Here is a 13651-nt window from a genome sequence, read left to right as displayed (position 1 = left end):
AATGGCTAAATATAGTCTGTTATGCTACGATTACAATGAAAAATTATTGGAAATACGATTACATGATTTTAGTTTGTTTCAGTGTTGACATCATAAAGCAGAAATCTTGTATAGACGTATAGAGTAGTATAAAAACTCATATTAGTTATCTAATGCAATCACTGCCTGCTAAAAATCATCATCATTAAAAATAGTAACAAATCATGTTAACTTTCGTAACTATTATAACGTACAATAACTAGTGCATTTTTTAAGTATGATCTGCAAAAAATGTAATATTACTATGTATTACGTGCAGAGTTGTTACCTTTCAGACAGACATGTAACATAAATCTAACTTACATGTATATGAATTTAGCTGACAAAAAACATACTTGAAGGAAGTTTTAGTATGCATTTTAGTAAACTTTCAACTAAAATTTTATCACTCATCTGTTTGCGAACCCATTTTCACCATAACGGATGACACTGAACTAAGATATAATCGCCAAATTTCAATTTCGAGGAAAGTTATTGTCAATATCGTTTTGCGGAAAACAAATTAGCTCTAGTACGACGAGGACTTGAAAGCATGGTGTTTCGTAGAGTTCATAGAGTTTCAATTATTATGTCATTAGCATGTGAAATCTGGAAAAGTGTAAGAGCTATAGTAAGAGCTATTAATCATAAGATTCTTCATGGACTCGTGGGTAGACAATTAGATTACAAACTCACGGTTGCAATCGTCGAGAGTTCAAATCTAGTGGGATGTGAGATTTTAATTCAAAGATTTTAATAGCTATATCCAGACAGATATACAAACTGATGACGACAGACAGACAACAAACTTTGGGAAATATATATAGATTTATATATGTACTAGCTGCATTACCCGCCTACAGTAACAGATTCACGTGCAGCATAAGGTTTATTGAGAGTTGGCTTTCATACTGTAAAACAACTCCAAATATGCAGTTACATCTCCCTCTCTCCATCTCTCCCTCTTTCCCCTCTCTCCATCTCTCCCCTCTCTCTCCCTCCCTCTTTCTCTCTCCCTCTCTCTCTCCCCCCTCTCCTCCTCGCTCTCCCTCTCTCTCCCTCTTTCCCCTCTCTCCCCGTCTCTCCCCTCTTCCCCCTCTCTCTCCCCCTCCCTCTTCTCCCTCTCTCTCTCCCCTTCTCTCCCTCCCTCTTCCCCCTCTCTCTTTCTCTCCCTCTCTCTCTCCCCTCTCCTCGCTCTCCCTCTCTCTCTCCCTCTTTCCCCTCTCTCCCCGTCTCTCCCCTCTCCCTCCCTCTTCCCCCTCTCTCTTCTCTCTCTCTCCCTTCTCTCTCCCTCCCTCTTCCCCCCTCTCTCTCCCTCTTTCTCTCTCTCTCTCTCCCCCCTCTCCTCCTCGCTCTCCCTCTCTCTCCCCTTCTCTCCCCTCTCCCTCCCTCTTCCCCCTCTCTCTCCCCCCCCCCTTTCCTCCTCGCTCTCCCTCTCTCTCCCCTTCTCTCCCTCTCTCTCCCCCCCCCTCTCCTCCTCGCTCTCCCTCTCTCTCCCTTTTTCTCTCTCTCTCCCTTAGTTCAACGCAACACTTGCGGATAAACAACATTTTTGGTTTTTCTGTCGGGCGTATGAAGAAACAGTTTTCGGCGTGTGCCTACTTTTGAGCAGGCGACGTATAGCTGGTCATGGCTGATGCAGGGTGACAGTAAGTCGATAGCAGCTGCTCTCTTTCTTTTCACAATAGCGTATCGCAACCCTCGGAGTACTCGTGAAAGTTCTGTAATAGTAAGTTACAGTAGGCCTACTCGTAGCTGGAAAAAATTAGTAACTCGGCTGCTGAAGGAAATGAACATGACCCACTATCACGAACAGCGGCAAATCTAACGTTATTAAGTAGTGGAGATGTGGCAATTCATAGACAATACAACATCGTATAAGAAACACTTACCTTTTTGATGTGGAAATTTAGTAGGTGAGAAATGCGTTTTTCCAGTGGCTCCAAGAAACAAACGTTTACGTGACCTTCTCGGTACACGTTGGCAGTAAATATTAATTGCATGTAAATAACTACTCGTTAATTTATTTTATTTAATGAATAGTACATTTGTATAGCTGTATAGACACCTTTGTATAGGCCGCAGAACTCAGGAAAGGCGCTTTTTAACACGGCAGAAAATTTGCCGTTTAAAAAGCGTGCTAACCGGGGATTTCGGTTAATGCGCCCGAGCGGTGAAAGAAAAACAACAGAATCGCCACACCTTTATATAAGCCATTTGGCTCAAATCGTCAGAGAAAAGTAGCGGCTAATAGTCCATATTACGAAATTACGATATTACGAAATTACGATAATTAGTACTCATATTAATTCGGTTGGCTTCGTTCGACCGAATGGAAAAAGAAAGACCGCTCTATAATTTATTTACCGTTACTACACATATTAATTCAGTTCGCTTCGTACGACCGAAATTCGTACGACGATAAAAGGAAAGACCGCTCTATAAGGCGGACAATCAATCAGACAGACAACGATTGCCGTTTATATAGTAGATATGTCTATTTATGTCTTTACTAGTTGAATGACCAGAGTTGCATAGATAATAATAAACAGCTTATAAACAGTGGCAGGTAATGTAGTTGCCAATGGCTAAATTATTTTATCCAATAAATTGGAGTAACCTAAGCTAGTAACTTAGCTAGTTATAATTAACTTACCACAATTAAAGCCATGCTTATAATGTTAGGGATTCAAGATTTCTCGTGCCATCAATGATCATCATCAAGCATGCTAGTAGTAACCAAAGGTGCTTTCGTAAATGCTTCATGTTTGCATATTACCACAATTATTCCATGGTGTAGCAGTGTAGCTGCTTGGCCTAGTGAATAGCACTCAATTCCGGTGCGAAGCCGATTTTATCGCTATAACTGGTAACGCGAGCAACAGACAAACAGAGCAACAGACAAACAATCACTGAGATTTATATGTACAGATATGTCTATTTATATATATGTATGACTATCCTTCATTTTATCGTTGTCGGCCATCTTTTAGACAATTTTATCGTTAAAAACACGAAGCTTTTGCAATGAATTGTTAAAAATGATGCTTTTGTTTGCATTTTTTTTATTGTGGTATCAAAACAACACCAAAAAGTACTATTAAATAAAATAAAACCGATCGTTTTCTACAAATATGGCGGCTTTTTCGTGAACGAGCGCATGTGCAAACGACTTGATGACGTCAAAAAAAATGATGGATATATATATATATATATATATGTTTATTTAATAGATAAGTAGTCAGGCCTACTGCTAACAGCACTCTACGCTCTGAAAAGTGTGGAGTGTTATAACTAACTAGATAGTTGGATTAGGTTAAGGTTACCTTTCTTTTTTCCAGTTTGATGTTTCTCTTTGCGGTCATGACAGACAGGTCAGTTCCGTGCTTCCGCACTCATCAAGTGACTTGCGTTATATCTACATAAGTCACCTGAAGAGTGCTGAAGCACAAAACAGACCTGTTATGATCTCAGAGAGAAACATCAACTTGAAAAAAAAGATAGGTAAACTTAACCTAATCTAACTATCTAGTTAGTTGTATGCCTATTTATATACTTATTTATGTATCTACAAGATGAGAGTTCTATAATATAACTTGGCAGTGATGTATCTTGTCTTTAGCGCTGGTGAACAATGAGGACAGGTCTCTCAGCTTCCTTATGCAGGCACCTGTAGAGGCCATGTGCGCTGTCGAGCTGTCTGAGAAGGAATTTCTCCTTGTCTTTGCTAGCCTCGGCGTTTATGTGGACATGAGAGGTCGTCGCTCTCGTACGCAAGAGATCATGTGGCCAAGTATTCCCAACTGCATCAGTGAGTGTTCATGCAGGAATGCCCAGCGCATTAGCTGAATTTACTTTAAATGGCTATTGGTTGTCAAGTTGGCCCAGTTATTCTCTAACCTCGGCAAGCATCAGCGCATGTTTATTCTAAATGACCTCATCAAGCATTGCTAGCAGCTAGCGATGTGTTTAGTTAGTCTAGCAAGCTTTCTTCTAATATTTCCATAGTATGGCAATTCTTAATCAGTTCTTAATCTACTTAGTCCGTAGCTTGGAAATTATCGAGCTCGTCTTACATCCTAGCGTTCTCTGTTATGTTCCGTTAGCATTGTTTTTCTCTCGTTTCACAGCCTACATCCAGCCGCATATACTGTGCTATTCGGAGGAAGCCATCTATGTTTTCAACTCTCAATCATCTGAGTGGGTGCAGACAATCTGTATTAAGAAGCCACGTCCACTCAGCCATGACGGTTCGCTCAGTCTCGCTTTCGTCGCTGACGTGCCTCGGCTTGTCTACATAAAACCAAAAGTTGGTGAGTAATGAACGCTTGTCGAAGGAAGTCTACTCCATGCTATCGCAGTTTCAAAGTCTTTTCTGCTCTTGTGGTTCCGCTTCGGACAATTCACTATGATTGCAGGTGATGACCAGATCAACCTACCCAATCATCAGATCAGAGGTAAACGGAAGTTTTCGATAAAGACAGTTTCTGAGCAAGCACGACATTCTGTTGCATCGTGAGTCGCTTGTTTTTATTGCTTTTATTCTGTTCAATAAGGGTTTACTGCATTATACGACCAATCTTCCTAAGATTCAACTTTACAAGTCGAGTCCAATAAAAATTATGCATGAATTGAAAGGTTTGGAACTAGTCGTTGTCTGCTAGCTGTACGGTTCCCATATATTGAAGGAGTGACAGGCGATCAAAACTGATATCTGCGCCGAGTAACTTCTCACATGTCAACCACATGGGGCCCCATCAGGGCATGCAGGTGCTCATAGACCTTCCACAGGCTCAGGCAAGGGCGGGCATGCGACACAGCATGGTCACTCCGTCCAGCGTTCCCTCACTCCGCCAGCAAAATGGTTCGGGTAGGCAATCTGAAATCATCTAGTGCTACAAATCATCTAACCCACTGTAGTTTTCTTCTCGCTCCGATTTGCCTTGTATAGTTTGAGCAACCTTCTAGACAACCATTTATTTTGTAAGCTCTTCAAGATTCTTCTTGTGTTCAGGTCTGCCTTCAGGAATGTCTCGCTCGCACTCCTCAGGCAGGGACCGTCCATCTTCCTATTCATACGGCCTGCAAGATACAAGCTCGAGTATGGACAGCAGGGGGTCGTCTGGCGGTCCTCGTACGAACAGCATAATTGCAGAGGTGAGCTCAGCAGTCCATCTCCTTTCAAACCCTCTTTAACCATGAAACAATATCGTAAAGCTAGTTATCTGCAGAGCTCCATGTCTTCTTCCAATACATTTATGGCTCTCTCTCTTTTCTTAGTGTTTTTTTGTTAGTTGGCTCATTTAAAAATTTTAACTTTTTTTGTTCTATTTTTTCTGAAAATGGAGCCTTTTTTGTAGTTTCTTTATTTAAAAAAGGTTCGAGTTTTTCTTTTCCTAGTTTCATAAAAACCTGATGCTTGACCAAGAGAAATGTTGCAGTTGAGAGGCACTATGGATCCTCCACTCGCGTCTCCAACAGCTCTGTCACTTGTTAGAGACATGATCAACTTTTGGCTTGGAATGTGTTTATGTCGCTTTCCTTCTTGTATGTATCTGCACTGCTTCCTCTTTCACACGCTCTTTCTTATCATCTTTCCACTCACACGCCCCATTTTGTTAGCTTCACTCGGATTGGGCTTAACAATAATTTCCCTCCCACAATTAACGGCTCCCGATGGTATAGTTTCAATCATATACATAAGAATATTTTTGAATTCGTCTCCTCACCTATCCCTTCTCATTGACCGCCTATATATCATTGGCTCGTGCAAACGCTTGGCTTGTGTCAACACTCGTCGCATTGTCTGCATTTAGGTCTGCACTCATGATGTCGATGTCTGGATGGTGTGACTGGCTGGATATTGAGACTGCCCGCCTCGTGTCAGTGAGACATGTTACTTTTAGCGGACTCCGGTGTTAAAGCATGGCTGCTGTTTTCCTCCCCTTTCTTTCCCCATTACCTCTGTTCACAGCATGTCAGCATGCACCTCCGTTCTCATTCTCACAGTTCGCTTTCATACTCGCTCAGCTTCCGCTTTTGACTGTCCTTTTGAGCTTGTATCGCTGCCATCTCTCAGGCATCTCTCTACCATCTCTCAGCCCATGCATGGAAGGCGTGGAAGACCGGGTCAGAGTTGGTTTCTTATACTAACTGAAGGTATTCTTGCACAGCGGGAGCACTCTCTAGTTCACAGGAGACAACTCAGTTTGCCAATGTCACTGGAGGACGGCGAGTTCACCGCCCATGGGTACGGATGCGTGCTGCTTATCAAGTGTTACTCGCATACGAATGTTCATGATCTACAAGGTTGACTGTCAGTTTGATTGTTTGACTTGCTCCGTCTTTGCCATGACAGTCTTAATCAACCGTCTTCCCCTCATCTATCTTTGCATCGCTTACTGTTCACGTCTCCAGGTGCTGTCTCCAAGTCATCTACCTTTGCATCGCTTACTGTTCACGTCTCCAGGTGCTGTCTCCAAGTCATCTACCTTTGCATCGCTTACTGTTCACGTCTCCAGGTGCTGTCTCCAAGTCATCTACCTTTGCATCGCTTACTGTTCACGTCTCCAGGTGCTGTCTCCAAGTCATCTTCGTTAATTTCTCTCTTTGACGACTGCGAAATGGTTTCAACCAGGTCCATTTGGGGAGGTATTACTAACCAAAACTCAATGCTGTAAAGAACCCAGCTAAAACCTTTTCGTGTTGACTCACAACCGCTTATAACAGGCCCGCATTGTTTAATCCTTTCAAGCTGAGGCAAAATTCTGCCTCACCAATTTTTCTCCATGTTTGTAGAACAATGCTGTTGAACGACAGTCCAACTCTGTGCTGCCACCTTTTTATTGAACGCAGGAGGTTTGTTGTCAATCGATATACTCTGTCTTATTGGTACCTAGCTCTCCCGTAACGCCCGTTTTCAAAAAGACATCTTAACACAGGCGTGACAGCCTTAGCTCCGTGTCACACATACACCCTACATCTGTGTTGACCACCAAACCGCTCCTCTAAAACTCTTCCCCTCATGCCTCAGTCCGTGTCAAGATGTTTAACTTAACAATATTCTTGACATCGGGCAGTTTCAGCCCATATTGCTCACTCTTTTTACTGATGTCTAATTGCATGATTTTCTATGCCATGGGTGACTCTTCGGTGCTGCCAGGCAGCACCTAAAGCGATAGCTAAGCTTTAATCAAATGATGCTGAACATAAAGTGATGTCACTAGCATCCATGCATGTCGCTAGGTGCTGGGTAGTGTTGCTGTGTAACAAAGTTGCTTGCGTTTTAGCGCCAGCAATTTTATTATATGCTAGCTGAGTTGGCTTTCAAGCTTTTTACTTTTGCTTGATCCCTAGACCTGAATTAGAGATTTATCATGAAACTCTCAGAAAAGAAATCTCATTTTTATAATTTATTTCCAAAGTCTATATGAGTTCAGATGGTGATCAAATGGTTGTCGTGAATCGTTCGTCATATACTATGTTTTCCTACGTATAACTCTTGGATGAAAAGGTTTTGGTCTGTGTTATCTATACATCCCAGTTTTATCAATATTTGTAACAAGCGATTTATAATTGTTGTAATCGACTATCTTAGCTGTACACTCAGCTCAGTATCGTGATGACATTGGGCATTGTAGATCTTAAACACGCGTGTAATTGGTCAATTGCAGGAGCAGGAGAGAGAGTCCGTAGGGTCGAGCAACAGTGCGAGTCCGAGCAGCAGACACAGCTATATGGGAGATGAGAACTGAGACGGGCCACTCAGCCACCTTCCTTCTCACCTCTCATATGAGTCAGCACTCATTAGACATATATCTCTAAAGCGGCTGCTTTCTATTTGCCGGCGCCTGAAGCTGTAAATACAAATGCTGCCGAGGCTGCCGGAGTAGTTGGCAGTACTGTGACATTGTGATATTCTGGTCCCATAATCATATTTTCAACTATAAGTTATTAGGAGAAGGGAGATATATTTTGTACGGTCCCATAGTAATTCTCAAGCTCTATGGGTATCTGCCATCCAATATTGTCTTGCATAAACATGCTAGCCTCACACCGCTTGCGCTGGCAGCGGCTGACAGGTGCGCTTAGCTAGATAAGTCTTCATGTTGAACAATATTCACCAGGCTTCCAATAATGCTATGTGTAGTCGTGCTGTAACTTACACCCGTCTATCTAGCTATTTACGTTTGCATTGGTCAGTTAGGTCTTACCAGGCCGACATATTTACACTCTTTGTGTGAGTTGTTGTCTCATTACCAGGCAACCACAATTCCTATTACAAACTTTGTTTTATTTCATTATAAGGACACATTTTTTTTGCAAGTTAAATGCAATTTTATTTACAAATCCCCACCTCATGCTATTAGAGTTATTATTTAGGGAATTGCTATAGATGATAATATAATGATATTATAATTCAGATTATCACATGGCGCGTGTCTTCTAACCAAAGTACTTCGGCTTTGCAATATGCAGTCTAAGTCTGCGAGTGGCACGGCTTCTGTAGGTCTCATGTTTTATTGCTAATGCTCCGGATGTCTCAATGCATTTTCACAAGCGTTATCTCCTAGCTCTTGTTATTCTTCACTTGTACGTAGTAACTGATGTACTATGAGAAAAGACAGTGGGTACAGACACTAGCAGTTCAATGTACAGTAAAGGCAGCATAACATAAGGTGAATGATGTACCCAGATAGAAAGTTGTCTCCACTATAGACTAAACTTGACAATTTCTTGGGGATGGATTCGTTTCCCCAAGCCCTGTTATATGGTGTCTCAGAATGCTTGCAAAGTTTATAGATAAAATATAAATACTTGATAGTTTATTGCGATGCGCATAAAGATCGAACATTAATTTTTCTCAAAAGTTGTGAAAGTGAATACAGGGGTAGCCAGTAATATTAACATCGCATAATTTCGTCATTGATAGTTTTATGGACATACGTGTACATCTTTACTCGGCGTCAGCTAAACAGTGCAATATATACTTTGAACTTTTCAGAAGACTTCTTATTATCTTAAAGCTGTCGCAACCAAAACCATCCTAACTGCATGTAGAGCCACATGAAGTCGATCATCAAGTCTGATCATTGTAATGTATTAGTTTCTTGTGTCTATGCTGTCTGTGTCTATGCTATAGCAAGAGCAAGAGTGCTCAAACTCTCTCAATTGGTCTCAAAGACTTGAACAATTCCTAGAAAGATTTAGAAGCCTTGGAAAAGACTATAGGGGTTTGTATGGTTGTTCATCCTCTACTCGCTTTCTTGCACTCGTAGACATGCTGTTGAGCAAGCTCTCTAGCCTCTACTGAAATCACCTTATGCGCCAGTGGTTTGGTTTGCTCTTCTAAGTTGTCACTAGGGCAAAATAGTCACTCTTATGTAGTTTTGCAGTATTAAGCATTCGGCACTCAAACAGAAATCTTTTGTCAACCTCTGTAGCTTCTCTACAACTTTAATGTACACTTAAGTATTCATATTTCTCTCACAAGAGCACAAAGCAGGAAAGTGTTGAACAGGTGGCTGCACACGTGATCAGACAGTTTCTTTAACAAATCTCCCGACATAACGACGCTGTCAGCAATATCATAGAAGTTAAAATTTGATTCATTATTGTACATGATTTTTCTTGGTACTCTGTACTCCAGGCTTTCTGCTACTTGGCTCATTCTAAACGATGTTTTTTTATAAATAGCGTGGGTTTTTCCTAGGGTGTTCGCTAATGTTCCACTTGATCATTTTAACTATGTTGCAAGTGCAGCACTTTCTTTGAAGCGATCATGAAGACATTGCGTAATCCAAAATGCATCAATCCTGTTACGTGGTAGTTCCTGGTCTCTGGTTTGTAGCTCTCTCTGCTATACATTTATATAGCATACCTGACAGGTAATACAGTCTTTCCTGTCTGTTTGGAAAAGCATTTGTAGCCTAGCATTTGTTCGTGAGGCTGCACAGTCATAGTTTTCTACTTACGTTCGTTTTAGTGAAAACAAGTCAAATGGATGCGAAATTTGTTCTATTCCAAATTTGGAATCATTAATATCTTAGCTTTTGTTAATTTTTAGCAAAGATTTTTAAGGATTAAATATTTAATGTTAGGTATTTGATGTTGGACAATGGAGAAAAAATTTGTTTGATAATTCAGAGCTCTATTGCTAAATATAGTATATACATGTATATGTATGTATATATATTATATGTACGTATAGATATTACTTTATTGGTGATAGTTTCATTTCAAACAAATGTTTTACAATTTATGCAATACAAGAATCATAAAATGAAAAAAAAGGCCACAGATAATCACTAAAATCAAATAAATGGTTTGACATACATTTATAGCATTTAAAATACCTTTTTTCTGCTAAAGTGGAAGTTTGTTAAAGAGCCAGTATTTTTAAAATAGTTAAAAGGTAGATTTTCAGATTCTATGTGTGAATTTACAAGGTGTCTTACGAGCAAAGGCTAAGGCACTAAGGCTGACAAACATACGAAACAGTGTTAATATTTTTAATTGTTTTGATGATGACTTGGTTATGTAGTTTAAATTATTCTGGAAATGTTTTGAATACTATAATGTTGGGTTTTTATAACAGAAAACATATTTTAGTACATGTATTTGTACAAGATTGTTCATGGTTCAGTAAATAAAAAAAACAGCTGGCCAAATGTCTACAAAAACTTTGGTCGTTATTTGGAGAATTAGAAATCGTACGTACTTATTTGTTAATAAAACTGAAAAATATCCCATTATCTGTTTGTGGCAGCTTTCAAGGCTTTTAAATTCAAATATTAAATGGAAACATATTTGGACTCAATAGCACTTGGCTCCCTGTTTAGAACAGATACAACGGGTTAAACCAGCGGTTCAAGCCAATTAAAATAATCTTGAGGCTGTAATTATTAGCTGATTCTTGCATTTATTTCTGCCTTTCCATAATTGTGGACTTAACATAATAACGCCTCTTTCACTAGACATATTGAAACCTACTGTAGTACAGACATATGTGTGACTGTGTTATGTATTACATACATGTTTGTAATTCTGATGTATTACATCAATCATCAGTATTCTAAAGCAAGTTTCCATCTATGTATAAATCTCAAATTTGTCCGTTGGTACATCTGTTTGTACATCCGTCCGCCCAGCTATACTGGTAAAGTTTTAAGAATGAGAATTCCGTTGCAAACTGGATTTGAACTCACAACCTCCAGCTCTGCGGATATCCATTTATCATAGAATACCATAGAATTCTATACCATAGAATAAATTGGGCATATACTTGGAATACACGTCAAATCTTTATGGCCTCATGTTAAACATTTTAGCTAGCGTTATGCGCAAAGCCATAGCAGAAAAAACTCCCTGAAGCCATACCAGAAGAAAAATGCCTAAACTCATATAGCCGACAAGACTACTGCAGCCAGTATACATGTAGACCTTTAGTAAACACCGCAGCCGGTACGGCATGAATTATACAGAAATAAATACATTAAACAGAAATAGCACAGTACACAGAAATGAACATACAATTTCATTTAAAAGTTACAATGGTAAATGTTGATGTCGTATATGTTGATTAAAAGTAAACTTTCTGTACCAAAACTTTTTTATTACGTATTATGCGGTGCCGGGCATTCGGCTAGCGTAAGTATTATGTATAAGTGTAAGTATTATGTTGTATCATGTTGGTCCGTGAGAGGCTGATGGAGTGGCTCTCAATGAAGACTACCCGCTTATGAATTATGGAAGTCAATAGACAAGAGCTATCGGTTATTGACAAGTATGCTAAATAAATAGAGTGCATCGAAGAGGAAAAGGTGAGGAGGCTGTCTCCTATTCAACAACAAGACTATATAAGAGGATCTATTCAACAAGGGGATGTTGTGAGAGCAGCGCAAATATGGTGACACGACTCCGATGTCAAGTGTTTGCTGGAAAATATGTGACAGCTTGTTAACACAGCTTGTCAGCCTTAAAGCCGTTTTATCAGCTTTTGCTATTAGCTGGAATGCGTATCCATTTTATTACTGACACCTACCAGCAGGTGGCTGTAATAATGTTCATGATGTTGCACCACAATCTCTCACATCAACCTTTCTCGAAACATTATTGGAAAATAGTAAGCCAAGAAAAACTTTTCAAAAATTGTAAACTTGAAGGGAATCTATTTTGCCCATAGATCTATTAACTATAAGTATAGTTAATAGGTCTATGATTTTGCCATTGTGTCGAAGATGTGACACTAAGAGCGGCGCTACGGGGAACGGGGACTTTTATTTTTAGAAGCTAGTATAATGTATGAGAAGGTTTTCAAGTAACCATAACAACTAGACTTTCCTCTAAAAAGAGTTTGCGTAGACTAACAGCAGGCTGTCTATCTGTAGACTATCAGCAGGCTGTCTATCTGTAGACAATCTGCAGGCTGCCTATCTGTAGACTATCTGCAAGCTGTTTATCTGTAGACTATCTGCAGGCTGTCTATCTGTAGACTATCTGCAGGCTGTTTATCTGTAGACTATCTGCAGGCTGTCTATCTGTAGGCTATCTGTAGTGTGAGGCGAACCTACAATACAGTAAAAGGTTATATATCATTTTTCATGGCAGTGATTCTCTTATGGATTTTTTCAAAATGATTCTTCCTCTCACAGGTCATACTGCTACAAGACGACTTAGATGAGTGCAGAAAAAGTTAAAGGAATAGGTTATAGGTCACGAGCTGCTGTACTGCTTTCCAAATAACGAATGATTCCTCTGTTTTTTAAGTTTTTATCTAGTTCTCCCAAGGCAGCTAAGTGTCAATTTTGTAATTTTGATATCGTCGATGTATTGAAACTTGGGTTAAAGTAACCATAAATTCAGGTATCAGACTTCTTTGCAGTTTTTTGATAATTATGTGTTGCATTTCACTTAACCAGATGCTGCTATAAGTTATTTAGGGTAAATTTGAAAAGCCCTCAATTTTTTATGAAGCATTCATTCTATTATTATTTATATTTTATTGTTTATTTTATAAACTGCTTAACTTCAACAGATGCTCTCACAGCTCATAAAGGTTGATTTTTGGTCATTAATTTGTTTTGCCAATAAATATTGCCTAACACACTTCCTGCGTATTTTACACTAAACTCCATTTATTGGATTAAACTCGATTATTGCCAGATGGTAGACTAGTCTACTGTTAGTTTGGTAGAGCAATTTGTGATGTCACCACAATTGGCCTTTCTCAGAATTGAACTTCGATCTGTTGTTCTCAGGTCAGGAGCTCTTGACCGTTTCATCATGGCTGCCGCAGCTCTAGACATCATGGCTGCCGCTAAAAATAATATAAACTTCTTGTGTTTAAAAGTGAGAAGATATTTTCTAGAGAGCTGGACTGCTCACCTAGCCGTTACCTTCAACTCATGTATCCATCTCATTTAGTTCATTGCCTTCGTCTTTCTTGTGTATTTTTTGATTTAATATTTTGATTACAATCTTTGAGCTGGCTGATTATTTGAAATTGCTGTTTTCGTCACTCCATTATTAATATCTATGGTCAACATTCGACAGCGCTGTGTAAATATCACTGCCAGTACAGGACTCTTGTCAGCGGCTTACAATTCTTGCTCTTAACTCAACCTATGCAGCT

The 13651-nt window shown here is 39.6% G+C and overlaps 1 protein-coding gene across 1 annotated transcript in view; it reads left to right on the top strand.

Moving 5' to 3' along the window:
- LOC137400249 (serine/threonine-protein kinase MRCK alpha-like) overlaps positions 1 to 8440 on the top strand; it is a 51808-nt gene extending 43368 nt beyond the window's left edge. Inside the window, exons 28-35 of the mRNA XM_068086577.1 lie at positions 3641 to 3829; positions 4149 to 4331; positions 4437 to 4533; positions 4707 to 4888; positions 5033 to 5175; positions 6192 to 6268; positions 6817 to 6876; positions 7692 to 8440. Coding sequence (XP_067942678.1) covers positions 3641 to 3829; positions 4149 to 4331; positions 4437 to 4533; positions 4707 to 4888; positions 5033 to 5175; positions 6192 to 6268; positions 6817 to 6876; positions 7692 to 7713 — 953 coding nt within the window. The 3' untranslated portion in view covers positions 7714 to 8440. The remainder of the gene's footprint in view (positions 1 to 3640; positions 3830 to 4148; positions 4332 to 4436; positions 4534 to 4706; positions 4889 to 5032; positions 5176 to 6191; positions 6269 to 6816; positions 6877 to 7691) is intronic.
- Positions 8441 to 13651: the final 5211 nt, after the last annotated feature.

Source organism: Watersipora subatra, chromosome 7 (assembly GCF_963576615.1).
Source record: "Watersipora subatra chromosome 7, tzWatSuba1.1, whole genome shotgun sequence".
Taxonomy (NCBI): Eukaryota; Metazoa; Bryozoa; class Gymnolaemata; order Cheilostomatida; family Watersiporidae; genus Watersipora; species Watersipora subatra.
This window is presented reverse-complemented; position numbering and strand designations above follow the sequence as displayed.